At 49.5% G+C, this 25,002-nt stretch overlaps 2 protein-coding genes and 1 pseudogene across 2 annotated transcripts; 1 reads left to right on the forward strand and 2 right to left on the reverse strand.

Moving 5' to 3' along the window:
* Positions 1–75: 75 nt before the first annotated feature.
* On the reverse strand, positions 76–2,998 carry LOC129355063 (2'-deoxynucleoside 5'-phosphate N-hydrolase 1-like). The gene is made up of 4 exons (XM_055024614.1): positions 2,659–2,998; positions 767–838; positions 585–698; positions 76–518 (listed from the first exon to the last, which is right to left on the reverse strand). Exons 1-4 carry the CDS (start codon positions 2,972–2,974, stop codon positions 376–378), a joined length of 645 nt encoding a protein of 214 aa, XP_054880589.1. The 5' UTR covers positions 2,975–2,998; the 3' UTR covers positions 76–375.
* A 3,074-nt stretch (positions 2,999–6,072) lies between these two features.
* On the reverse strand, positions 6,073–12,241 carry LOC129355066 (protein YIPF3-like). Its single transcript, XM_055024617.1, is given in 10 exon segments — positions 6,073–6,486; positions 6,860–6,983; positions 7,064–7,177; positions 7,243–7,374; positions 7,444–7,539; positions 7,616–7,658; positions 7,732–7,838; positions 7,929–8,086; positions 8,089–8,131; positions 12,036–12,241. Coding segments are annotated over 10 exon segments (984 nt in total). The 5' UTR covers positions 12,102–12,241; the 3' UTR covers positions 6,073–6,385.
* Positions 12,242–12,435: 194 nt separating this feature from the next.
* On the forward strand, positions 12,436–21,234 carry LOC129355088 (nuclear receptor coactivator 4-like; annotated as a pseudogene).
* Positions 21,235–25,002: the final 3,768 nt, after the last annotated feature.

Genomic DNA, 25,002 nt, shown 5'->3' on the forward strand with positions numbered 1-25,002 from the left:
TTCCTTTCACATGGAGACGATTCCTCTGACACGGTTCATGTCTCAGATATTCTGCAAACAACCAGGAAATCAATCTTTGATGAAAGATCATTTTTAATAACGTTTTGGACAAAGAGACATTTAATAAACTGTTGCTGCTCCTCAGTTATAAGTCAAACATCAGATACTAAAATATCAAAAATAAGGAAGAAAGATATTCTGGACAAGTTCAGGGTTCACGACCTTTCTGCTAGACAAACTATGTCTCCCCGTCACCTCTGACCTTTGTGCTGCTGCTGCTGCTGCTGATGATGATGATGGCTCATTAGTGGTTTTTATTACTATTATTATAAGTTCAAACAAACCCGCCTTCCCCTGTGGACGACACCATGGTGACTAATTGGTCTCAGTGACCTGCTGCTTGGCGTTGAGTCTGGACCTGAAGAACCGGTCCAGAACCCCCTCCAGCTGTTCCTCACTGTAGTCCACCACCAGGAAGCGCCGCCCATCCGCCGCCCCTCGGATCATGGCCGACAGCGCTGCAGAGGCAGGAAGTTAACACCCTGATGACCAATCACATCAACCTGCACAGGAAGTGACCTCACCTCGTCCTGACGACGGCCGGAACAAACACAGCACCTTCTTGTCCTCCATGTCCAAGGCCCGGCCCAACTCGTAGCCGACGCCCAGGGACGGCTGCGTCACCTCGGCAACCACCACTGAGACACATAGGGGTCAGAGGTGAGCGACCCACCCCTCTGGGACCGACGCTACGATCCGGTCTTACCGTCAGACTGCTGCAGCCAGGCCAGGTCTCGGTCATGGATGGCTCTGTCGCCCCCTGCTGGACCTCTCTCTCCTGACCAGTCAGAGCACAGCTGGTCATTGACATCACATGACCAATAACCAATCAGCAGCAGCAATGCAATTCATCAATCCTGAACAAATTCATTCATGAACTAATGAACATTGTGGCCATTTGGTCCCAAACATCCTGAGCAGCTCTAGCTTGAAAGAGAAGATTTCAAAATAAAAGCAGATTTCTTGAGACATGCCCACCAATATGGCCACCTTGTTTCCTTCCTGTTCCTGCATCGTTAGCAGACAGTAACTCTGCAGCAGCAGCTGGTTGTTAACAGCTTTGAACATTATTTTGCAAATCCTGAGCCTCTCAGTGACCTGCTGCTTGGAAGGTCACTGAGAGGACTCCATGCTCAGGATTTGCAGCCAAGCCGAGAATCTGAAAAGGGGACGTAATATTTTGCTATTAATGGTCAACGCTACGACAGCAAGGTCAGATCCAAGGGAATCAGCTGGGTGAAACGTTTGACCTGCAGCACTCTAACATGTCTGTGGGTCACAGCCTGATGCTGCACCTGACAATATGAAGCCGCTGTGTTTCAATTCAGTTCACTCAGAAACAAGCGACCCAAACATCTACTCCCTGATAGACGATCAGTGAAGCAGCTGCTTAAAGACGCTACCAGCCAAACTGACAGAAACCAAACTGTTTCTGGGTTTGAATCCAGACAGATGGAGATCTGTGACACATCCCAACGTCGGCGCTCCTATTCAAGCCAAAACGTCTAGAAACTGGAAAGGCACCGCAGGGGGACGTCACTAGCCGTAGCAGCGGCTAATGGGCCGCCGTAGCAGCGGCTAATGGGCCGCCGTAGCAGCGGCTAATGGGCCGCCGTAGCAGCGGCTAATGGGCCGCCGTAGCAGCGGCTAATGGGCCGCCGTAGCAGCGGCTAATGGGCCGCCGTAGCAGCGGCTAATGGGCCGCCGTAGCAGCGGCTAATGGGCCGCCGTAGCAGCGGCTAATGGGCCGCCGTAGCAGCGGCTAATGGGCCGCCGTAACAGCGGCTAATGGGCCGCCGTAGCAGCGGCTAATGGGCCGCCGTAGCCCGGAGCCTCACGGTGGATCTGCTCCCAGACTGGCCTCTCTTCTACGAAGGGCTGCGGTTTCTGAGCGCTCAGCAGAACCAGGCAGGAAAAGGCAACGACTTATTGTGATCATTCTTCACAGGAATGTTGGTGGATTTTGTGATTGTTGAGCAAATCTACAGACTTCCTGAAAACGACAAAATGTTAGGAGTTGCATCACCAAGGCAAAGACTTTATTGATGAAGTAGAACGTTTCTGAAGACGTTCCAAAGTGGGCCCGTCGGGTAGAACCCAGCGTTCTGATGCTAACATTTAGCATCAATGCTAAACTTAGCTAAAATCCTATCAATAGCATGTTGACCAATGAGGACTGACTCCATTCGGTAGGTTTAAACTAGAGCGTGAGCTAACATGAGCCAAAATGCTAATGTTAGCTTAAACGCCGTCACTAGCATGTTGTCTTACATTGAATTTCTCCATTCAGTGTGCTGAACACAGCTAATGCATGAAACAGCTAAATGCTGATTTTGGGGAGAAGGGTGATGCTAGCATAGCTTTGCTCCCCAGAGCGCTAGCTCTGCTAATGTTGTGCTAACGTGGAGCAATAGGTGCTTCCAGGCACTGCTTAACTCTTACAGTGTTGAATAGCTGCTATTAATCAGGACGCATCTGCTCATTCTTTGGCTTTAAATCTCCGTTTTGGCTCCAGCGCCTTCCTCTTCCTCAGTATCAGAGGCTCCGACCCGCCTGGGTCCGGGCCATCAAAAACTCAAATGCGCATGCGCGTCCCACCTGAGTCGCTGAGCTCGGCGCAAGCCACGTGTTCAGTGAGCACGCTCCCGTATCTGCTCAGCGCGTTCACGATCCTCCGGTAGAGCAGCTGGTCCGACCTGCCGCCCCGGATGCTGCCGCAGAAATAGATCTTCATGCTGGACCGGGCCGGTTCCGAACCGCCTCTGCTGTTGGCTGTCTGAGCCGCGGTTCCACTTCCGGCCTGTTCCCGCGCGGAGCGCTCATTGTTTCCGCTTCCCCTTAAAGAGTTATTTCCGGTTCCCGTGGCGACATAGATGCAGCCGAGGACCCATCGATATCCATCAGTATTGATCATTGATCAGCCTCTCGAGTTTTCTGTTTTGATTGTCCCTCCCACAATGAAAGACCTTTGACCTCCAAAAACACCTTGCAGGACTGAACACGAGTTCAATGACGCAGCAAGAAAATGAAGTTTCACCAAGTCAGAGACATTTACTGTGGAGAGCAGAAGGTACCTGAACTCACCTGTGTGGGAGGAGCTAAAGGGAGAGAGCTCAGCCTGCGGGGGCGGGGCTTAGAGGACCTGCTGCTGATAGTGAGGGGACAGATAACACCAGGACAAGATGGCGGAGAGAGTAATGATCATTATTGATCAATAATCAATTCTTATTCTCAGTTTTGGATCATTTATGTTTTGGAGTAAATTGTAGGAACTTAATTATTGGTTTATATCCAAACATTAATATTTGTGTGAAACTCCCTGGAGGCTTTGCTGCTGATTTAACATTAATATTTCATCTCATTTCCACTTTTCTCTGTAATTTAGGAATATGAACAATCCATGATCAGATCGGTGCAGACACTGAGAAATCAGACGCGTCAGCAGTTAATATGACGTCACTGCTGCGTTCAAACAAGCAGCTTCCAACCATAACGGATCCAACCAAACTTTTTCAGAACCTGAAGTTTTGAAAACAAGATTAAAGACGATAAATCCAAACTTCACTCACGGCTTCAGGACCAATTTACTCCTCAAACATGGAAATTTGTCCAGATTGATATCGTCAACCTGCTGCTGTCGTTAAAACTATTAACCCAATCAACTTTATTGGGAGGAACAGGCCACAGGAAAGGTCATAGGTCAAAGAAATCAAAGATGGCGTCTGAAAGTAGCCAACTGGATTAATAATGAATAATTCTCAGTTATGTTGGTATTGTCTCTCTCATTATATATTTAACACAATAATTGGTCTAAAACTTGTAGCTGTTTTCAATAAACATAAATTTCTTATTAAACTATCAGTTCCATAAAATGTTACTGTCTGGAAAATGCTGTCCCATATGCAATAACAGATTCATACGTCACAATAAAGCCTTATTTTATGGATTGGCTGCAGGAGAATATATTAGACACTTAATGGCTGCATGTTAAACTACAACAATTCTGTGCAAAATATCAATTCTTTCCCCCAAAAGCTGAATTTACCAGATCATATGATATCAAAACCATTTATTCATCAGAATACAGATATAATAACATATCATCCAATGACCCAAGAAACTTTATTTCCTGAAAAATAATTAAAAAAAAACATTTTTTGCAAGTTTGAGATCGCTTTGATATCGATGACAATAAACGATAAAGCAAGTCATGAACGCAGTCAGACCGAAATATTCTGGGACTGATCAGAAAGGCGGATCAAACTGAAAATTGCACTTCGTAGAGTTATGGTAACTTATGGAGTGTTACTGCAAAACAATAGAGCTCAAATATGTAACCTAAGATTTTGTTTATTCATAAACAGACAGCTGAGATGAGCCACAGTTTTTAACATTTTTATCTTTATTGCAGTTATATTTGAAATCTCTGAGATGTGTTGCATCATCAGAATACCTGACTGAATTATCGAACTACTGATGTATATTAATGCTAACATATGAATCCTCCTGTTGCTACATTATTATCATCAATATTACTTCCATCCATCCATCATCTGCCGCTTATCCGGGGTCGGGTCGCGGGGGTTGCAGCTTAAGAAGGGAGGCCCAGACTTCCCTCTTCCAGCCACTTCGGGGGAACCCTGAGATGTTCCCAGGCCAGCCGGGAGACAAAGTCCCTCCAGAGTGTCCTGGGTCTTCCCGTGGGTCTCCTCCCAGTGGGATCTCCACCAGGAAGGCGTCCAGGAAGCATCCTGACCAGATGCCTGAGCCTCAACTGGCTCCTCTCGATGTGAAGGAGCAGCGGCTCTACTCTGAGTCCCTCCCGGATGACTGAGCTTCTCTCTTGAAGGGAGAGCCCAGCCACCCAACGGAGGAAACCATTTCGGCCGCTTGTATTCGATCATGGGTCATGATCGAATGACCCATGTATTCGTTCTGTCGGTCATGACCCAAAGCTCATGACCATAGAAGAAGGTAGGAACGTAGATCGACCAATAAATCGATAGCTTTGCTCTTCACTTTGATGGACCGGTACAGTTTCATCGCTTCACTGTAGACCCTACTCCAATCCGTCTGTCGATCTCCCATTCCCTTCTCTCATTCGTGAACAAGATCCATTCGGATCTTTTGAACTCCTCCATTCGGGGCAAGACATCCCCCTCGACCCGGAGAAGGCACTCTACCCTTTTCCGGCTCAAGACCACGGCCTCAGATTAGGAGGCACTGATCATCATCATCCCGGCCGCTTCGCACTCAGCTGCGAACCGCTCCAGCGAGAGCTGCAGATTACAACCTGATGGAGCCAACAGAACCACATCATCCGCAAAAAGCAGAGATGCGATCCTGAGGCCACCAAATCGGATCCCCTCAACGCCTTGACTGCACCTAGAGATTCTGTCCATGAAAGTAATGAACAGAATCGGTGACAAAGGGCAGTCCTGGCGGAGTTCAACTCTCACCAGAAACGAGCCCGACTTACTGCCGGCAATGCGGACCAGACTCTGACACCGGTCGTACAGGGACCTGACAGCCTGTATCAAAGGGCCCGGTACCCCAAACTCCTGGAGAACCCCCACTGGACACCCTGAGGGACACGGTCAAACACCTTCTCCAAGTCCACAAAACACATGTAGACCGGTTGGGGAACTCCCATACACCCTCCTGGACTCTGCTGGGGTTGTAGAGCTGGTCCAGTGTTCCACGACCAGAACCAGAATCACACTGCTCTTCCTGAATCTGAGGTACGACTATCCGACGGACCCTCCTCTCCAGGACCCTTGAATAGACCTTGCTAAGGAGGCTTAAGAGTGTGACCCCTCTATAATTGGAGCACATTCTGCACGGATCGCAGCAGACTGTGTTCCAACTCCCTGCAGCTGGATCCTTTATGCCTCAGTCTGACCTGTTGGGGTTAGCTGGGGTAAGGAGGGAACCATCAGTTTGTTTGTTATGGTAGGCTGTGCCGCCTGGTGGCAGAAATACAGAACTGCACCTGTTGCCAGTTCAGAACCATTAGATGGGAATCAAATCTTTATTAACATGTTGAACACACTGACATGTTTCAGTTTCTGTGAAGGTTAGACAAACTGAGATTTCCCAGAGTTTCTAACTGACTCAAACGCAACATCTGTAATAAACAACAAAGATAAAAACAATAATAAAGACGCTGAAGGTATGGAGAGCAGAAGGAGAGAGAAACCCAGAGAACCAGAACCAGAGAGAAAGAAACCCTGACCGAGCCCGGACCGGACCCTGACCGGATCCGGACCGAGCCCGGACCGGATCGGACCCTGACCGGATCCGGACCGAGCTCTCACTGGGCCCTTCACAGACTCCTGGCGGTGGCGTTCAGGGTCACCTGGTGAACGTTTCGGGCCACCCTCTCCATGGCCGCCGGGTCGGGTCCTTCCAGAGAGTCTAGCAGACCTGGAACAGAACCAAGCAGATCATGAGTCGGTTCTGACCCAAATGAGCCGCCCAATCCCGAGAGAACATTTGGATCCGGAGCTGCAGAACCGGGCCGCGATATGACTAAAACCAACACATGGAGTCTCCACTGCTATAAACATGGCGAGTTTTTCTATCTCTGATGGTTAAACTGGGTGAACTGGTTCCATCAACCATCCAGTATAAATTGTTTTCATAATAAGGTCTCGGTGTGTAACGGAACCGATCCGTTCCACTGGGACGCATCGTCTCAACAAACCCAGGAAACCCATTCACTAAAGTCGAACACGACGAGACGTGGTCCAATCAGCTCTGTGTTCGGACCCGGTTCTGGTTCTGACCCGATTCTGACCTTCCAGAATGCGGTGGTAGCTGAAGTGCAGGTACAGCAGGAAGCTCATGTGCATCAGCGCCAGGGAACCGCAGAGCAGCAGCCGCGGCGTCTGGCCCACCGTCCGGGAGAGCAACACCGCCACCTGCAGGACACACAGGGAATGAGGAGCAGGGGCTGATGGGAAACGGGGCTGGCAGGGGTTGATGGGAAACGCAGTCCTACCATGCGCAGCGTGGACAGTCCGCCCAGCAGCAGCCACAGGCCGTAGAACAGGAAGTGGAAGTGGATGTTGTAGGTGACCAGGAGGACCACGCAATGCCCGAACAGGCCGTAACCCTGGCGACAGGAGACAGGAAGTGATGTCAGGGGGAGCTGGGGGGCAGGGGAGGTGCAGTACCCACCAGCAGGGAGAGCATTTGCAGCAAGGTGATCTGAGCGTTGACCAGGTAGGCCAAGAAGAAGACGAAGCAGGAAACGCCGAGCCAGTAGCCGAAGCACGTCCCGATGGCCGTCCCCATGAGGGTGCCCTCCACCTAGTGACGGAAGGAGGGACAGGTGAGGACAGGTGAGGACAGGTGAGGACAGGCCGGGGGCGGGCTTACAATGACGGTCCCAGAAGTCTTCATGCCGTGCAGCAAGATGGCCACCAGGGTGAAGACCAGCATCAGAGGGCCGTACAGCTCCCCCGCCACCTTCTGCAGAGGAAGCACAGCAGCTCACCTGGAGCTCACCTGGAGAGGGCGGGGCTTACTGCAAGAGGGGCGGGGTTTACCTGGGGAAGGTGATCATGCGGACGGGTATCATGGACTCCAGCAACCTGGCGAGGGGAAAGGCTAGCTTAGCATGGGATCAGGAAGCAGCTGACAGGACGCAGGAAGTGGAGTTCTCACCTGCAGCGCACCTGGGCGGGCTCCACGTCAAAGTACGGCCTGAGGATGTCGATGTTGGCGTAGAGGTTGAAGGCTCTGGACGCCTGCCGCTTCCCCGCCTGCCACACCTGGAGGAAACAGAGGGAGGGGGCGGGGCTTATAGCATCCTCTCGTCACCATAGCAACATTCCAGCTCCCATCCGTCGGCACGCACTCACCTCGTCCGCCACCTGCCGACCCAGCTGACCTTTTAGCCCCTTCACACCAAGGAAGTCGTCAGCGCCGTCGGCGTCGGCGGCCGCCGCCTCCTCGGCCACTTCCTGTTCCTCCCTCATCCTCTGGTGCAGCTCGCCAACGTCCTCGAAACTGGAGCCGACGTGTCGTCCATGTTCTCCATGTCGATGACCGCCGCACCGCCGCCCTGAGGACGCATCATAGCCGGTGCTGATACCAAACGGACCGGGTTAGGTCAGGTCCGTTTGAGGACCAGGACATCCAGCTGTTCCCGGTACCGGGTCAATTTATTCAGCTGTGTAACCAGAACCAGCAACTCTTCAGTGTTTCACCGTTGGACTGAACATGGCGGTGCTGATGACGTTTAATGGAAGAACCCGGAAATAAACGTCTGTCCATCTCAGAGCAGGTAGAGGACAAGCACATGGTGGCGCTAGAGAGCTGGGGGCTGTACTGTTAATCCTGTCACTGACAAAACACGTAGCTGACGGCTGATGAGGCCAAAGCTAACATAAAGCTCGAGCTAACTCAATGCTCACAAAGCTAAAGCTAACATAAAGCTACCAAAAACACAAAGCCGATGCTAATACAAAGCTAAAGCTAACATAAAGCTCGAGCTAACTCAATGCTAACTTGAATACAAAGCTAAAGCTAATATAAAGTTGACTCAAACACAAAGCTAAAGCTAACGTAAAGTTGACGCTAACACAATGCTAACATGAACACAAAGCTAAGGCTAACACGAAGCTAGTAAGAGTCTGGGCAGAGTTCATCCATGAAACTGGTTGATATTAAAGTCCATGTAGCTTCAGATTGTTGTCCAGGTTAACTTGAACTATGAACTTTTATTGTCTCAGGTTTCTTTTTCTAAACTACAGAAAAGTAGTTTAGAAAACTACATATTGAATATCAGCATTAATATTGATATTAACAGAATTGTGCCATAAATTTTCATATGGCAGAATTTTATTTTATCAAATGTTTTATTCGATTACTCCATTAATCATCAGAATAATCAATTACTAAAGTAATACTTACAACAATCCTAATCAGAAAATGAAGTGGGTCTTTCAGAACCAGCAGAGGTCCAGATGTTGGGTCCAGAAACACTTTGATGGTTTCAGACCCGGTTCAGTCCAGCTGAACAAACCTGATCAGAACCATCAATGTTCCCCACCGACCCAGTTCTAGTCTTAGTAGAACCGGGTTTATTTCTGGTTTCAGGCTTAAAAACTGACCAGAACCGAGGGGAGGTCGGGTCCATTTCTGTGAAATTCAGGCAAAGAAGCTGATGGTCAGGAAAATGGATGTGGATAAAATTCTGGTTCTGTTTCAGTTCAATGAATTGGTTCTGGAGTTGTTTGAATAAATAAAGAATAACTCCAGAACCTTCGGATGGACTGGTTCTGGTGTTATGGGTTAACTGGTGGCGGCAGCTGGCAGATGTTGGTGTGGGCGTGGCTTTTTAGGACCCTTTACTGAACCAGGAAGTAAACAAGGCGATGAGCTTGAAAAACCATCAGATTCTGTAAGAAGCCCATGAAGATCTCGGTAATAACTAATTAGAAAGATGTTTATTGGTCTAACATGCTATGTTGCCTTTTTTATTTTACATTAATCTACAAAATCACCAAAACATGCAGATTTGTCAGAAGTTGTCCTGATTTCTATGCTTCAGAGGCTGAAACTCGTCAATGGAAGATGGAAACAGATCTCAAGATTCATCCCTGATAAATCTTAAAGAGCCATAAATGTTTAAAAAGATCAATTGGAGGACCTGAAAAGGATCAACTACCTGTTACTCATTTTCCCACAAAGAGATATTTCAGAGTTTTGAAACCTTACAGAAGGATCACAGACTGGAAAACATGATTTCTTTCGGTACCTGCAGGAGAGACATTATTTTAATAGATGTTTTAAAGAACGGATGACAGAAAGCGATTCAAGTTTCATTTTTATCACTAATTAAACCTGGACGAGACAGCAGAATTATCTCCAAATTATATAACGATATAAGCTATCTAAACATGAGAATCCAGAATACATCAAGAGGAAATGGGAAAAGAAATGAAGGCAACAATCTCAGCAGAAGGCTGCAGTGGATCTCGACTGGATCAAACGCATGGCAGGACTTTTGCTGGAAAAATGATGTTTCATTCCACGCATTCAGACGATACCAAAGCAACGGGGCGCTGCTTATTTATAGAAGTCATGGCTACTGCAGATCTATGTGGCATTTATTCTCTCTTGTTGATATTTTGTCTTTTAATTTAACTAAACAGCTTTATTCTTTTCATCAAGTGACTCCAACACTCAACCATAAGAGACAGAAACTATTGTCTTATAAATTTTTACATCAGAAACTGTTAAAATCTTCACTCAAACTAAGATTCTGAACGTTTCACAAGTTAATCCAGGTTTACTTCTTACAGCGCAAGGTGACCAGGATCAATAACAGGGTCATTGGATCAGGATCATAACGGGATCATTGGATCAGGATCAATAACGGGATTATTGGATCAGGATCAATAACAGGGTCATTGGATCAGGATCAATAAACAGGATTATTGGATCAGGATCAATAATAGGGTCATTGGATCAGGATCAATAACAGGGTCATTGGATCAGGATCAATAACAGGATTATTGGATCAGGATCAGTAACAGGATTATTGGATCAGGATCAATAACAGGGTCATTGGATCAGGATCAATAACAGGATCATTGGATCAGGATCAATAACAGGATTATTGGATCAGGATCAATAACAGGGTCATTGGATCAGGATCAATAACAGGATTATTGGATCAGGATCAATAATAGGGTCATTGGATCAGGATCAATAACAGGGTCATTGGATCAGGATCAATAACAGGATTATTGGATCAGGATCAATAACAGGTTGTAAGTCCTCAAAATGCTGATATTTCGCTGATATTTCAATATATTTATCAATTTTCCTTCACATGCTGATAATAATTATTGTTGTTTTGAAAAGATCAAAGACATTTTCTAATCATTTTGATCAGGAAACGAATCAGACGCCTAAAGTCTCCAAGCAGCAGCGCTGAGGACCCGTTGGGCTCACTGGTTTATGCCAAATCCAAACTGGTTCCCAGTGGAGACTGTAGATATGATCATAATGTTGATTATTATAACTTTATGTCATTGAGATGATTGATGGACGTTACTGTTAGTAAACACACAGCAACACATCAGTGATTTAAAGTTGATTCAATGTGATGACCTCATCGCTCAGCATCACTTCCTGTGACAGGTCGAGTCACTTCCTGTGACAGGTCGAGTCACTTCCTGTGACAGGTCGAGTCACTTCCTGTGACAGGTCGAGTCACTTCCTGTGACAGGTCGAGTCACTTCCTGTGGGTCGAGTCTCTACAGGATGAAGTTCAGAAACATTTTGGTTGCAGAGCCAGAAACTCTCAGCAGGATGGAAATGTTAATATCTCCCATTACAGGAAGCTGAGAGCCGATTCAATGATCAATAATCGATCAGTGCTGGTTAGAAAAGCTTCCACTCAGGCTCACATTCTGCTGTTCATGACAGGAAATGAATTGATTCTGGTGAACCTGGATGGGGTGGTCCTGTTTCTCATTGACCTGGTTCTGATCCAATGAAGCGAACTGATCGCTGCTCTGTAGAAACTTGTTTTGAAACGTAATTTTCACATGTAACAAAAAACGTATTTGCTTCAAACGGGATTTAAAGGAAAGTTTTGCAAATGGTTTTGTCACACAAGTAGCATTTTTTAGCAGGCATCAACACAGCCACCTACAATTCAGAAACATCTGCGGTGCGAGAAGGTTTCACCAGTTAATTTTGCCACCAGTTAATCCATAACACCGGTCAGTGTTCGAACCTGTGATCAGAACCAGAACCTGATGGTGATACCCATCAGAAGCTCCTGATCCGGTCGGATCCGTTCCTCCAGTTAGCAGGTTGGCGGGTCGGTTGGTTCTGTCAGCGGAGGCTAACATTAGCTTAGCCAGTGGGGTCATCTGCTGGCCGGACTGCTAGCAACAATTAATTAGGCTCTCGGTTCGCTAGCTGCTAGTTATCCCAGGTTTGACCACCTGGATGAGCTGGTCGTCGAACCCTCCCCAGGGCTCCGTGCTCCGGCTCCCGGTCCCGGCAGACATCCTCACGCGGCGGCAGCTTCAGCTCCGGGTCCCGGGGTTCGGATAGTCGCTGGTTCTGGTGTCTGTGGACTTCTGGCGGACTCTAAACTGGACCGGTACCGATCACATCCGCCGATGTTTGTGTTTGTGACGTTACAGAGCCTTCGTGGACGAAGGAGATATCGCGAGTTTCCATTCACGATGAGAATTCCGGCGCCTTTCTGAGATCCGACTCAGGCGGCTGAGTTCACCACAGAGATTCATTTCCTACTGCTATGGAGAGTCATTTCAGCCCAAAGCGGGAGAAGATGTGGACTCAGGGAGGGATCTCTCACGATGGCGGGTAACAGAAAGTATGACAGCAAAGCGCAGGAAGGAACAAGAAGAGCGCGACAGAGAGGTGTGAAGAAAATATCCAAGCAAACGGGGTGGGATCATCAGTGCTGATCCTGAGCCTGGGGTAAAAACTGATGAGCTGGTGTGGGTTTCTGGCTGAACAAGAAGCAGGAACAGGTAAGTGCAGGGGAGGGGGGGGGGGGGGCAAAGCAGGGCTGAGCACCTGCCCCTTTTGCTCCATGACACATTTACTATTTCTGACACATGTACAATTATAATAATAATAATAATTATTATTATTATTATTTTGCAAGCCTCCGGTCACATTGTTACCTTTGACCTTTTGCCCGTGACCCACGACGCACTTGCCTGTCGCACAGTGAGATAAGGCGGTTAACTGCGGAGCTCTAGCTAGCAAACATCCCAGAGATTACAGAACAGTTTTTGGTGAATTAAAAAAGATAATTTTTGGTGCCAAAGCTGGAGTCGGCTTGCTACTGTCAGGTGACGCAGCAGGTGAGGCTTCAGGTGAGGCTGCAGGTGACGCAGCAGGTGAGGCTGCAGGTGAGGCTGCCGGTGAGGCTTCAGGTGAGGCTGCAGGTGAGGCTTCAGGTGAGGCTGCAGGTGAGGCAGCAGGTGAGGCTGCAGGTGAGGCTTCAGGTGAGGCTGCAGGTGAGGCAGCAGGTGACGCAGCAGGTGAGGCTGCAGGTGAGGCTTCAGGTGAGGCTGCAGGTGAGGCTGCAGGTGAGGCAGCAGGTGACGCAGCAGGTGAGGCTGCAGGTGACGCAGCAGGTGAGGCTGCAGGTGACGCAGCAGGTGAGGCTGCAGGTGACGCAGCAGGTGAGGCAGCAGGTGAGGCAGCAGGTGAGGCAGCAGGTGAGGCAGCCAGGTGTCTTATGCAATAGGGGCACATCACTTGTCCAAAACCAGAATCATCTCCATCATGGATATGTGTCCAACTTTCTCATTTTCTTTGGAGCATGATGCACATTGCATTTATTCTAGTGTTAGGTAAATAAAAGTCCAACATTTCTATTCTATTCCATTTCTATTTCATTTAGAAATAGAAAGAATTCATCCTGAATTACCATGATTGATATAATGTATGTAATAATCAATCAAACTGCTTCTGTCATCAGTGAACGGGCAAACATAAACTTTTATTTGCACACATCAGAAATCTTTGGTTTGATTCCAGGCTCTGCCCAGATGTCATGTGAGAATCGCAAACAAAGATTTCTGACATGTGCAAAGAAGTTTGTTTTGCAAATCATTTTTTTAAGTCAGGAGAAAAAAATTGTGATTTCAATTTTTTAAAAACTGCATGTTTTTCTCCATGTTCTCCTCCAGAGGTCCTCAAAGTTTGTTCCTGGTTCCTCCACAGCGCACTCACTGAACCGCTGACTCCTGGTTCTGGTCCGGTTCTGGTCCTTCAGTGTTTCTGTGCTGAGTTCAGTCTGAGGAGTTCCCTCCATTTAGAGATCCAAACGTTAAATCTTTTGTTTATTTGCTGCAGTTCTATGTTTTTAGTGAATAGTAAAGTTTGATTGATCTGCTGCTCAATTTAAAAAACATTTTTCTGTCTCAATAGTTTCATAAAGTCCTAATTTACAATAAAATGTTTCCATCTTCCTTCTGACATATTTGAATGAATAGATTTTTTTCTTTAGTTAAATTTAAGGATTATTCAAAAATACGCTATTGACGCAAAAGGGAAATGAAGGCTCTGCTGTAGCAGTCTGTGTTACAGCGAATCTGAAGACACACAATGTTCCCAAAGATTTCTGATGAAGACGATGATCAGAGCTGGTCAGGGGTTTCTTGGTTTAATAAAGAAGCCATCTTATCGTCGTCATCATCTCCACAGTCAGAACCAGAACAGGACTGAGGCCCAGTGGACCAGAGTTCTGGTTCCAGTTGAAAATCGGGCTGGAGGAACAGAAAGTCCAGTGATGGTTCTGGTTCTGCTTTTTTACCAGCAGGGGGCAGCTTCACTCTGTCTTCTACTAACGAGCATTTCCTTCCAGTTATCGCGACATTCGGCTGCTGTCTTTCCGTGACGTAGTGACTGTGGGTCAGCAGCCGGGGTTCCGTTGAGGCGCTCGGCGTTCACCAATCGTTTTTGGGCTGCAGTGATACCGAACCGGTTCGGATAATTTATGACCTCCAAGTCCAGACTGCAGAGCAAAGCCACGCGGTGAGTGAAGCTCCAGAGCGGCTCCGTTTCGCCGTGGGATTTTCTGGTGTTTCATAAATGTTTTCTGACTAATTGGAGCTTTTCGGCTCTTCTTTTCGGATCTTCAGCTCAGTGTTTATGTTCCTTGCGCGACAGAGACACGTTGCCCGGGCTGAACAAGATATTTTTCCTAACCGTCCGGTCTGTCGCATTTTAATCATATTGAATATTCGGCACTGATTGTAGCGCCATCTTGCTGAATGCGAGCTGGTAGATGAGCTTCTCATCTCAGGTTTACGTTAACATGAACACAGTATGTAGTCAGAGTGGCTGTAATGACAGTTAGCAGTTGTAGCTGGTGTGACGGAGGCCAGGAGACAACATGGCGGTCAGTAAGGGGCATAGAGGGGAACCCCGGGATATTCCGGTCTCTAGGTAAGAGTTTCGCTCGGGACAAAACTCTCGGTCTGTCCCGAGCCGTCAATCTCCGGCTGTTCCGGGGGCTTAGAGTCCTGAAAAGCGGCTGTTCCAGAGTGAGATACTGCCTCCCGCCGCCCTCATTGGCTGTTCCCAGCTGATTCCGCCTCTCATCTCTGTGTTTGTGGTGTCTACGTGCTTCTGTACAGACAGTAATGGCGTCCCTTTGAGTTCTCGTGTGTGTGAGAGCGTTTTAGCAGGATATCGCGAGAACAGAGTCGTTCAGTGCGAAGCGGAGCGTTTTTTGTCTGAGAAGGAAAAATAGGTAAGAGTTTAATCCTGGTTGTTTCCAGAACATTTCTGCTGAGATTAAAGATCTGCGGTGAAAGCAGAGCGACCCGGTTCCGGTCGAAGGAAGAATTCAGTCCGAACCGGATGGTTTGAGAACAGTTTGGCCGAACGGTTGTGCTGCTTCCTGTTGCTATGAAGAACAGTTCAGAACCAGGGTCAGTCCGAACTGGGTAAGTTCGGTCACGTCTGCTAGTGTCAGGTGGATCAGCTGGTTCTGTGTGGTTCTGGAAGCCAGTGAGGGATGAAGGTGTTTTGGACTCAGAGGAACCAGATGACACCATCAGGTGATCGGCCATCTTGTTGTTGTTTTTGTGTTTACCTGAACGTTCAAGCTGCTGCTGACCTTTGACCCGCTGCTGACAGGCTGATCTTCCCCAAAGTAAAGGAAGGTTCTGTTCTGAAGCGCCTGGCTTCACATCCTCAGGTCTGTGTGTGTGTGTGTGTGTGTGTGTGTGTGTGTGTGTGTGTGTGTGTGTGTGTGTGTGAGAGAGAGAGAGAGTTGCTGACGTTGGTGTTCTCTCTCTCTGGTATCTGGATGTTTCCCCCAGAACAAGGAGTTCTGCCGGTTCAACTTGGCTTCCTGCTGACACGTCTCTGATTCTTGGTTCCAGGTGGAAGTTCCTCAGAGAGGTCAGAGGTCAGGTTAGGTGGCAGCTGCAGCAGCCTTGATTATTGATCAGTGGTCAGTTCTGGACCCATTTCTTCTGATTCTATTCAGTCAGCAGAACCTCTGTGACCTCCTTCAGTGTCCTGCGTCTGATTGGCTGAAACCAGACCACCTACCCCATTTAAACCTTGGTCTCCATAGCAACAGACTAGCTCAGGGGTCAAAGGTCAGCCAGCTGCAGAGTGTTTATCAGAAACGGCCTGCAACTTATCCAGGCTGGCTGCTGATAAGCCCCGCCCACTCTGGTACCACAGGGTCCGGTCCAGACGTGGTTTTGGTGGTTCAGTGGGATGACTGGTGTAATCCCCTTTGGGTTGTGGTTCTGACCCGTTATGACCCGCAGCATAAAGGAGCCATGTTCACAAACAGCTGAGTCAGAGGAGGCGCTTTGTTTCAGAACCGGGCCACAGCGCTGACCCGCTTCCTCCCACAACCACAGCATGACCCGAACCCGGCCAGGTGGGAGAGCAGATCAGAACCGGGCCAGGGTGGAAAATAGCAGCTCAGAGAGAGGTTCTGTTCTGGTCCGGATCGGTCCATTTGGACAGCCCCAGATGTCTTTATCAACATAACACAATTTAATAACAATAAAACTCAGAAACATAATATTATAAAACTGAACCTGAAACACCACGATTGACTGGTAACCATGACGACAGGCTGGCCTTTCAATCAGGATCCAGGTAACGACGGTGACGAAATGCACCTATTGCTAGAGCGCCACCAACTGGCCCATTCGTTACTCTGCTGGTCCCAGTCAGTGACAAACTGATTTTTCCAAGAAAATGAAAGAAAGTGAACGAGGAGAGTTCATCAGAAAGCTCCAATTGTATAAAAATGTAAATAATTTACCAAAGAGAAACTGAAGATACCAGCAAAGGCTACTGGAATAGAGGCGGCGGCGCTGCTGCTGCGGCGCTGCTGCTGCGGCGCTGCTGCTGCGGCGGCGCTGCTGCTGCGGCGCTGCTGCTGCGGCGGCGTGGCGCTGCGGCTGGCGCTGCTGCGGCGGCGCTGCATGGACACCGTAGACCAGGTATCTGGAGTCTGACTCGCTGGGCCTCTCTGCCCCTTCCTGTTGGATTGATGTCAAATAAAGGCAGCTAGTGCTGAGAAAATGGAATGAAAGAACACCAGAGTAACGTGGGGCAATAAGGCATGATGTCAGGCTTTTTTATCCCTCCAACTGATCGGCGTCAGCCTGCTATGAAGCTTCTAGAGAAAACTTATAAAAATATTGTCTGAGAACATCTGGAATAAAGTCCAGGCTTCACCCTGAGGGCCTGAAGGGGGCGCTCTCCGTCTGCATGTCGGTTCAGAGAGGCGCTGCTGATCAGCGGGATGCAGCGCTGGATCCAACTCTAACCAAGCGGTCGGGTCATGATTAGTTAGGTTTGTGATGTTCTGTTGTGGCCAGTCAGATAATTTAACTCCTAACTGTGCAGCTATCCACAGATCATCAGTACCAGCCACTGTTTGAGAGAAAACGTCAGACCTGACTTTGTGCAACTTTTCAGACTTTTCTCTGCCACTCAGGAAGAATAATCTGTTTCTTGTTTGTGTAATTCTGCATAATAGACTTAGGGAAAGCAGGTTTTTATCAATATTGGCCATGAATTTAGCTGATAAAGCCTCCAAGTTGCTGTGAAGCGTTTGCCACTGGTCGACTCGACGTTTATCGTGTTCCAGTCGACCAGACAGGATCCTGCAGCTCACTGAGCCGCCTGACCTCATCCAGTTCCATATGAAATACAGTTGAGCGTGTTTAACTTTGCTAATAGAACAAAGCCGGTCATCATCCTTCCTCTGCTGCTGTTCAGGATGTCTCCAGCGGGGCAGCAGTGAGCAGCATGAAGCTGTGCCAGGAGGCCCAGGACCAGCTGGAGGACGCCATCGGGTCGGTTCTGAAGGCCGAGCAGCAGCTGAGGGACAGCGCCAGAGAGGTCAGTGTCCACCCAACCTGGTTCTGAGCCCAGCAGAACCTCTCAGATCTTGACTTACTGCAGCATGGCCCTGATAAAGTTCTGATCATGACATTGATCTCAATATTATGAGAAAACTTTCAGCTCCCCCCAGCCCAGTTCTGGTCCAATCAGCTGCCAGAACCGGCTCTGAGAACCAGACCAGAACCACCCAGCTGACTGGTGGCTGGAGAAGGAACACGGTTGTTTCTGGACCGGGTCAGCTCCTGCTTCTGGTTCTGTTCTCCAGCCACACTCAGTCTCCTTCATCTTTCTCAGCGCTGACTCAGTCTGTTCGGTTTGTGGTCTGACCAGAACCAGAACCTCCATGATCCTGTGGCTGAGTCAACTGTTAAACGTGGAGAGAGGGCGGAGTCAGGGTGGGGTCAGGGCGGAGTCAGGGTGGGGTCAACCTGACTATAAGCGTCTCCTCACAGAGACTGAGCTCCAGCTGTTGGACCCGTCTGACCCGTCAGAGGTTCTGCTGGCAGGTTCTGGGTTCTGATCGGAGGTTCTGTTCTGTGGATCGACCCGGTTCTTTACGCCCTCAGTTCTGTCCGGGCCCCTGCTGCTGCTGTTTCCACGGTTACAGTGAGGTCAGCCAATCGGCAGCCGGAGCTTCACCTGCTTCACCTGCTGTCCCTCCAGGTGCGGTCGGAGCTGCAGAGCTGCATGAGCCGCCAGCAGGAGGCGCTGCGCTGCAGGGAGGTCTGGCTGCTGGGGCAGATAGAGCTGCTGGAGAGCCTCAAGACAGAGACGCTGCAACACCAGCTGCACCAGCTGCACCGGGTAATGCACACACACACACACACACACACACACACACACACACAGGACCTGGACCTGGTTCTTACGCTGTGGTTCTGGTCCTGCAGCTCAGAGGTCAGTTTGAGGTCATCGCCCATCAGCTGCAGAACTCCAACAGCAACAACGACCTGAGCAACCAGCTGACCAGCTGCATGGAGAAGTAGGAACACACACACACACACACACACACACACACACACACAGCCGCCCGGTCCTCCTCTGCCCTCTGATGAACGGAGGTGCGTTTGTTTTCTCCTCCTGGCTGTGCAGGTTGGCCTCTCTCAGCCTGGCCCCTGAGGAAACCCCTGAGATGCGTTTCCATGCCGACTCCCGCTCCCTGAGGCAGGCCATCACCTCGTTCGGCAGCATCGCCGCCCAGGTAACGCACCGCTCTGTCAGGTGATCTGTGGAGGAGCTCCGGTTCTGATCCGGCTTGTTCTGGTGTGCAGGCAGAGGAGGGCGTGGCCTCCCGGAGCCCCGCCCCTCTGAGAGCCCAGGTTCAGAGCTGCTCACTTGGAGCCAGACCAGGTGAGTTTGGGTCAGAACTGACTGGTTCTGCTCCTGGTTCTGGTCTGACTGGATCTAGTTCTGTTTGCAGCAGCTGGAGGCGGCGGCTCTGGGCGATTGGCTGCTGGGGAAACGTCCAGCTAGCAGCAGCTCTCTGATTGGTTACCAGGCCAGTAAAACCCTCAGGATTGGCTGCTGAAGCAGAAGGAGACCAAGGTGAGCAGAGCACCATCAGAGCCAGAACCTGGTGGTTCTGGTGGACCACCAATCAGCTGACTCCTGTTCTGTCTGATCTGTTGGTTCTGGTGGGCGGAGCCTGACCCAGAGTGGTTCTTGTTTGGCAGACTTCCTGTCCTGTCCTGGCCTCCATGGACTTTCTGAAGGCCTGGGGCCAGCTGAGGGACCTGGAGGCGTGGCTCCTGAAGGACCAGAACCAGGACCAGAACCAGGACCAAACCAGAACCAGAACCAGGTGGGCAGGGAGCGGGCCAGCAGCAGCTGTAGCTCCTCCTTCTCCATTGAGAAGATCGATGAGTCAGAGCTGAGCGAGGAGGAGCTGAGTGATTGGCTGGTGACCCCGCCCACCGTTACCTTGGCAATGAGTGATGGCGAGCGCTGGCGCCAAGTGCTGAGGCCCTTCCAGGAGGAGTGGGCCTCCGGCGACTGGCTGGCCGGCCGCGGCGCCGCCGACTGCTCCTCCTGCCACCAGACCGGCCGCACTATGGAGATAGAGAACCTGGGCCAGCTGCGGTGCCTGAAGGCCCCGCCCAGCCCCGGCCCTGGCTCCGCCCCCAACCTGGAGCTCTGGCTGCAGCAGGTGGCGCCACTGAGGCAGACCTGCAGGGCCAACGAGACGTGCTCCTCCTACGGCGACTGCGTCTGCGAGGAGAACTGTGGGAAGGAGGCGCTGAGCCGCTGGCTGCTGCAGCAGGAGGGCCGGGACAAGAACGGCGTACCTGCTGTGAAGAACGCCCCGCCCACCGGCTTCCACAGGCAGCAGGAGCAGAAGGTATCAGCCAATCAGGTGAGAGCTGCTGTCGGCCATGGATGGTGGCGGTAACACTTCTCTGCTGCTGCAGGTTCAGGCCATCCTGGAGACCTGGCTGCACCCAGGCCGCCCAGGAGAACCTGAAGAGGAGCCACGCCTCCCAGAACCAGACCTGCTCCCCGTTCCAGCGCCCCCTGCAGGCCGACCTGTGGGTGCTGCCAGGATCAGCCTCCAGAGGAGCAGCGGCCGAGGAGGAGGAGGATGACAAGTGGCTGCTGAAGAAGAGGAGCCAGGCTCAGGTAGGTCAGACCGGCTCAGATTGGTTTGAAACCAATTCCTTCCAGCCTGGTGAATTGTACTTCCTGTTTCCTGTCCAGGAGCGTCTGGCTCTTCCTGCCGTCTGTGAGCTTTTCTCCTGCATGAAGATGGGCGGAGACAAGGAAAAATGGCTGCACAGCACTGCTGTCCAGGTGAGTTACCTGCAGCTGATCGGACCGCCTGATAGGCTGGCTTCTAACATCCACTTCCTGTTTCCTTCCAGATGTGACCACATGGTAATGAAGAGGATCTTTCTTCTTCTTTCTCTCCTGGAAGTCACTTTATCGCTGACGATGAGCGCACAACGCCATCGCTCACATGACCGCCTTCTTCCTGTGACATCACCATCCTGAGGCTCCGCCCTCGTCCAATCAGTAGACTGGATCGGAGCTGAAACTTGCCACTTTACTTGATATTGATCAGTGATGTCATCAGTCAGTGTAGCCAATTGCTGAATGTTTGAGCTTGTAGCTTTACTTTTAGGTTTAATTTGAATCTTTTATTGTTTCCTCTGCTGACCTCACAGCTGCTGGGAGGAACTCAGTTTCCCAGCATGCTCAGCGAGTCACGTCAGAACTGGTTGGTGCTTTGTCATTTATTTTCTGCAGTAATAAAAAATGCTGACATCATCACGGTGTGTGTGACATCATTATGAAGCCAGCCAATTAGCATCCTGCATGTGGAAACACACAATCTGATTGGATGAGGAAGGCCGTAAGACCTCTGATTGGTTGGTTCCACTTCCTGTCGCTGTGGGTCAGACGGAACCGTCTGGGTTTCCTTCTATATAGAACCAGCCTGCAGATCAACTGGACCTGTTTCTGCTTGTTCTGTTTCAGGGTTCTGGATATGAATTGGACCTGTAAAGTATCCAGATGGTTCTGCTGCTGTGACCCAGTTCTGGATGATCAGAATGAAACAAGAACTCTTGAAGATCCTCAGGAGTTCCAACCATGATGAGCTCTTTAGGTTCTGGAGGCCCGGTTCAGGTTCTGATCCGGCTCCACCCTGGTACTGATAAACTTCCTGGTTAACGGTGCTCTGGCCACGCCCACCAGAAGGATGCTGCTGATAAACCATGTGATGATGTCACTATGACATCATCAGAAGATGACTGGGTCTCCCAGCCACAGCAGCAGGGCCTTCCTCCTGATCCGAGCTGTCAGGTGACTCACCTGGGAAGAGGAGGAGCCTGGGAAGTTCTGAGCTTTTATTGTGAATTCCCCCGTCCTGCAGCTGCTTCCTGTTTGGGAAGGAGGTTCATTTCTCAGCGGGACAGACAGCGCCCCCCGCTGGCCGCTGAGAGCCATTGCAGGGCCTGACCCAGAGGCGGTTACCATGGTGACCCCACAGGTCCAGTACAACGGGACCGTTTGTCAAAACTTAAGTACTTGTGTTATGATGAAGAGTAAAAAACAACAACCAGAATAAAGTGAGTTAATATTTACTGTTGCACCAATAAGAGGGTTTCCTGTTAACTTCATCAATCATAATTCAAACCACATCAGGCAGACAGACCCTGGAAACCACTGCAACCTTCACTGCAGAGTGATCACATGCACAGAGCGGGGCCCCAGCAGAGCGGGGCCCAACAAGACCGGGGCCCAACAGCCACAAAGACAAAATTCTGGAGGGTTGTTACCCGGCAAGGAGACAAACAATCCAAACTGGACAGACTAACAAGAAAATCAAACTCTAGAAGGAAGCAGAGATAAAACTGTAAAAACAGAAATTACTAAACCCTATTAAATAATTTATTCAAACCAATCAAACACATTAAAACATTGAATTCATGCATTCATATTATTGAATGCATCCATATTAAGTAACTGAAGGAAACTGAAGGATCTGCTGCGGCAGCCCTACCGAATGAAAACCACCAACATAAAGAACAAAAACATCCAATTCAACCTGAATAAAATTAGAAAACGAACATCTAGGTAACGCTGCGGCCCTGCATAAAACAGTCAGCCAGCAATTAGTGGAACGGATGGGCCCAACCAGGGCCGGCCCAAAGCAAAGCAAACCAAGCAGCCGCTTGGGGCCACAAAGGGGCCCCTTTGTTTTGCAATCATTTCTGTCATTATAATAAGAAAACACAATTTCACCATGAAGTTATTTGTTTTTCCAATAATATGTATTTCATACTGTATGGAGAAATTATTTTATTGATAGAAAGAAAAATAAATAACTCTTGGGCCCCCTGGTGGCCGCGGTAGGTACCGCATGCTTCACTGTAACGAGCTGCATCCAAAACTCTGGTCAGAAGTTAAATAAGCAAAACTATGTGTCAAAAAAGGAGTGATGCTTCAGGGAGGGAGAGAAGGAAGAGTAAGAATAGAAAAAGATAAAGTTTTGTTTTAATGAGTCTTTATAATATAAAGATAATAAAGCTGCTAACAGAAATGACCTTGACGACCCGGACCGGACCGGACCGGTCCAGTTCTGCAACATTGAAGCTGCGTCTTTGTGTGAAACTGAGTTTAAATGAGTTGATTCTCCTGGTGGATATTTCTCGGGTATTTTGGCTCAAACTGTTTGATCAGGTTTGATATGAATAATTAAAACTCATCAGATTCTGATATTGTCCAGCTAAATGTTGAGACGTCAGTCTGCAGCTGCTGCAGGATGAGCCGCTGCTGAGAAAAATCATTTGGAGGCTCAGAACCGACCCGGTACCGGTACCGGTCCACACTCCAGGGGAGAAAGACTCACATGGTATAAATTAGATTTTAGCTATTGGAGCTGAAGAGAAACTAATTGAATGTGATGAATGTGTTTCTGCAGTGATTGCAGTTTTCTGGCCAATTCCTGGTTCTGACCTTTGACCTGCTGATTTTGGCTCAAATAAAGCAAAACTGACTGGAACTTGTTACAAATAATAGGTGAATATTGAAGTGACTAAAAGAACTAATTAAGATCAACTTGAAGCAGAAAGTGTCTTTCAGAGGACAGAGGGGTTGGGTTGAGTTAGGTTGGGTTAGGTTGGGGTTGGGTTGGGTTGGGTTGGGTTGAGTTGGGGTTGGGTTGGTTGGGGTTGGGGTTGGGGTTGGGGTTGGGTTGGGTTGGGTTGGGGTTGGGTTGGGTTGGGTTGGGGTTGGGTTGGGTTGGGTTGGGTTGGGTTGGGGTTGGGGTTGAGTTGGGGTTGGGTTGAGTTGGGGTTGGGTTGAGTTGGGTTGGGTTGAGTTGGGTTGGGGTTGGGTTGGGTTGGGTTGGGTTGAGTTGGGGTTGGGTTGAGTTGGGGTTGGGTTGGGGTTGGGTTGGGGTTGGGGTTGAGTTGGGGTTGGGTTGGGGTTGGGTTGGGTTGGGTTGGGTGGGGTTGGGTTGGGGGGGGTTGGGGGGGTTGGGTTGGGTTGGGTTGAGTTGGGGTTGGGGTTGGGTTGGGGTTGGGTTGAGTTGGGGTTGGGGTTGGGTTGGGGTTGGGTTGACTTGGGTTGGGTTGGGGTTGGGGTTGGGGTTGGGTTGGGTTGGGGTTGGGTTGAGTTGGGGTTGGGGTTGGGTTGGGGTTGGGTTGGTTGGGGTTGGGGTTGGGTTGGGGTTGGGTTGACTTGGGGTTGGGTTGGGTTGGGGTTGGGGTTGGGTTGGGTTGGGGTGGGTTGAGTTGGGGTTGAGTTTGGGGTTGGGGTTGGGTTGGGGTTGGGTTGAGTTGGGGTTGGGTTGAGTTGGGGTTGGGTTGAGTTGGGGTTGAGTTGGGGTTGGGTTGGGTTGGGGTTGGGTTGAGTTGGGGTTGAGTTGGGGTTGGGGTTGGTTGGGGTTGGGTTGGGTTGGGGTTGGGGTTGGGTTGGGGTAGGGTTGGGGTTTCAGAAGAACCAAGTGCTTTGGTCCAGTTTCCTCCTCCAGCTGGTTTCAGCAGTACTCAAATAAATAACAAGTGTAAATAAACCATTCAGACAGACATTAACTAAAGTGTGAAAATATATGTCTAAATGCAATAACCAACTTAAACAGACTATAAGCTGCCATCCACCTCACTCATGGTCCGGGTCACTTCAACGACCAGGAGAGGAACCACAGTGACCCGTCCCCACAGTGACCTGTCCTCACAGAACATCCTGCTGTGGAAAATGGCCCAGAGCAACAGGCTGAAGGTCTCTGAGGATCTCACCACACCTGGCCAGGCTCTGCCAGAAAAACTGGCCATTCGTTGAGGCAGGCAGGAAGGAAGGAAGGAGAAACGGCCCACTTTGCTGGAGTCCATGTCACCATGGAGGGAAACGAAGTGACCGCTGTCCCCAACCAGACAGAAACTCAGTCCTGTCCTTATGGACTCAACACTCTTCATAAGCAGAGCTCAGGTTCTTCAGATGGTCACCTACAAAACCCACTTTTAATATTTGGGTCCATTTCTATCTTGTAATTTTTGAAGCCAGTTTGTCGTCATTACATGATCTTAATTC

Source organism: Poeciliopsis prolifica, unplaced genomic scaffold (genome assembly GCF_027474105.1).
Source record: "Poeciliopsis prolifica strain line A6 unplaced genomic scaffold, Auburn_PproV2 SCAFFOLD124, whole genome shotgun sequence".
NCBI lineage: Eukaryota > Metazoa > Chordata > Actinopteri > Cyprinodontiformes > Poeciliidae > Poeciliopsis > Poeciliopsis prolifica.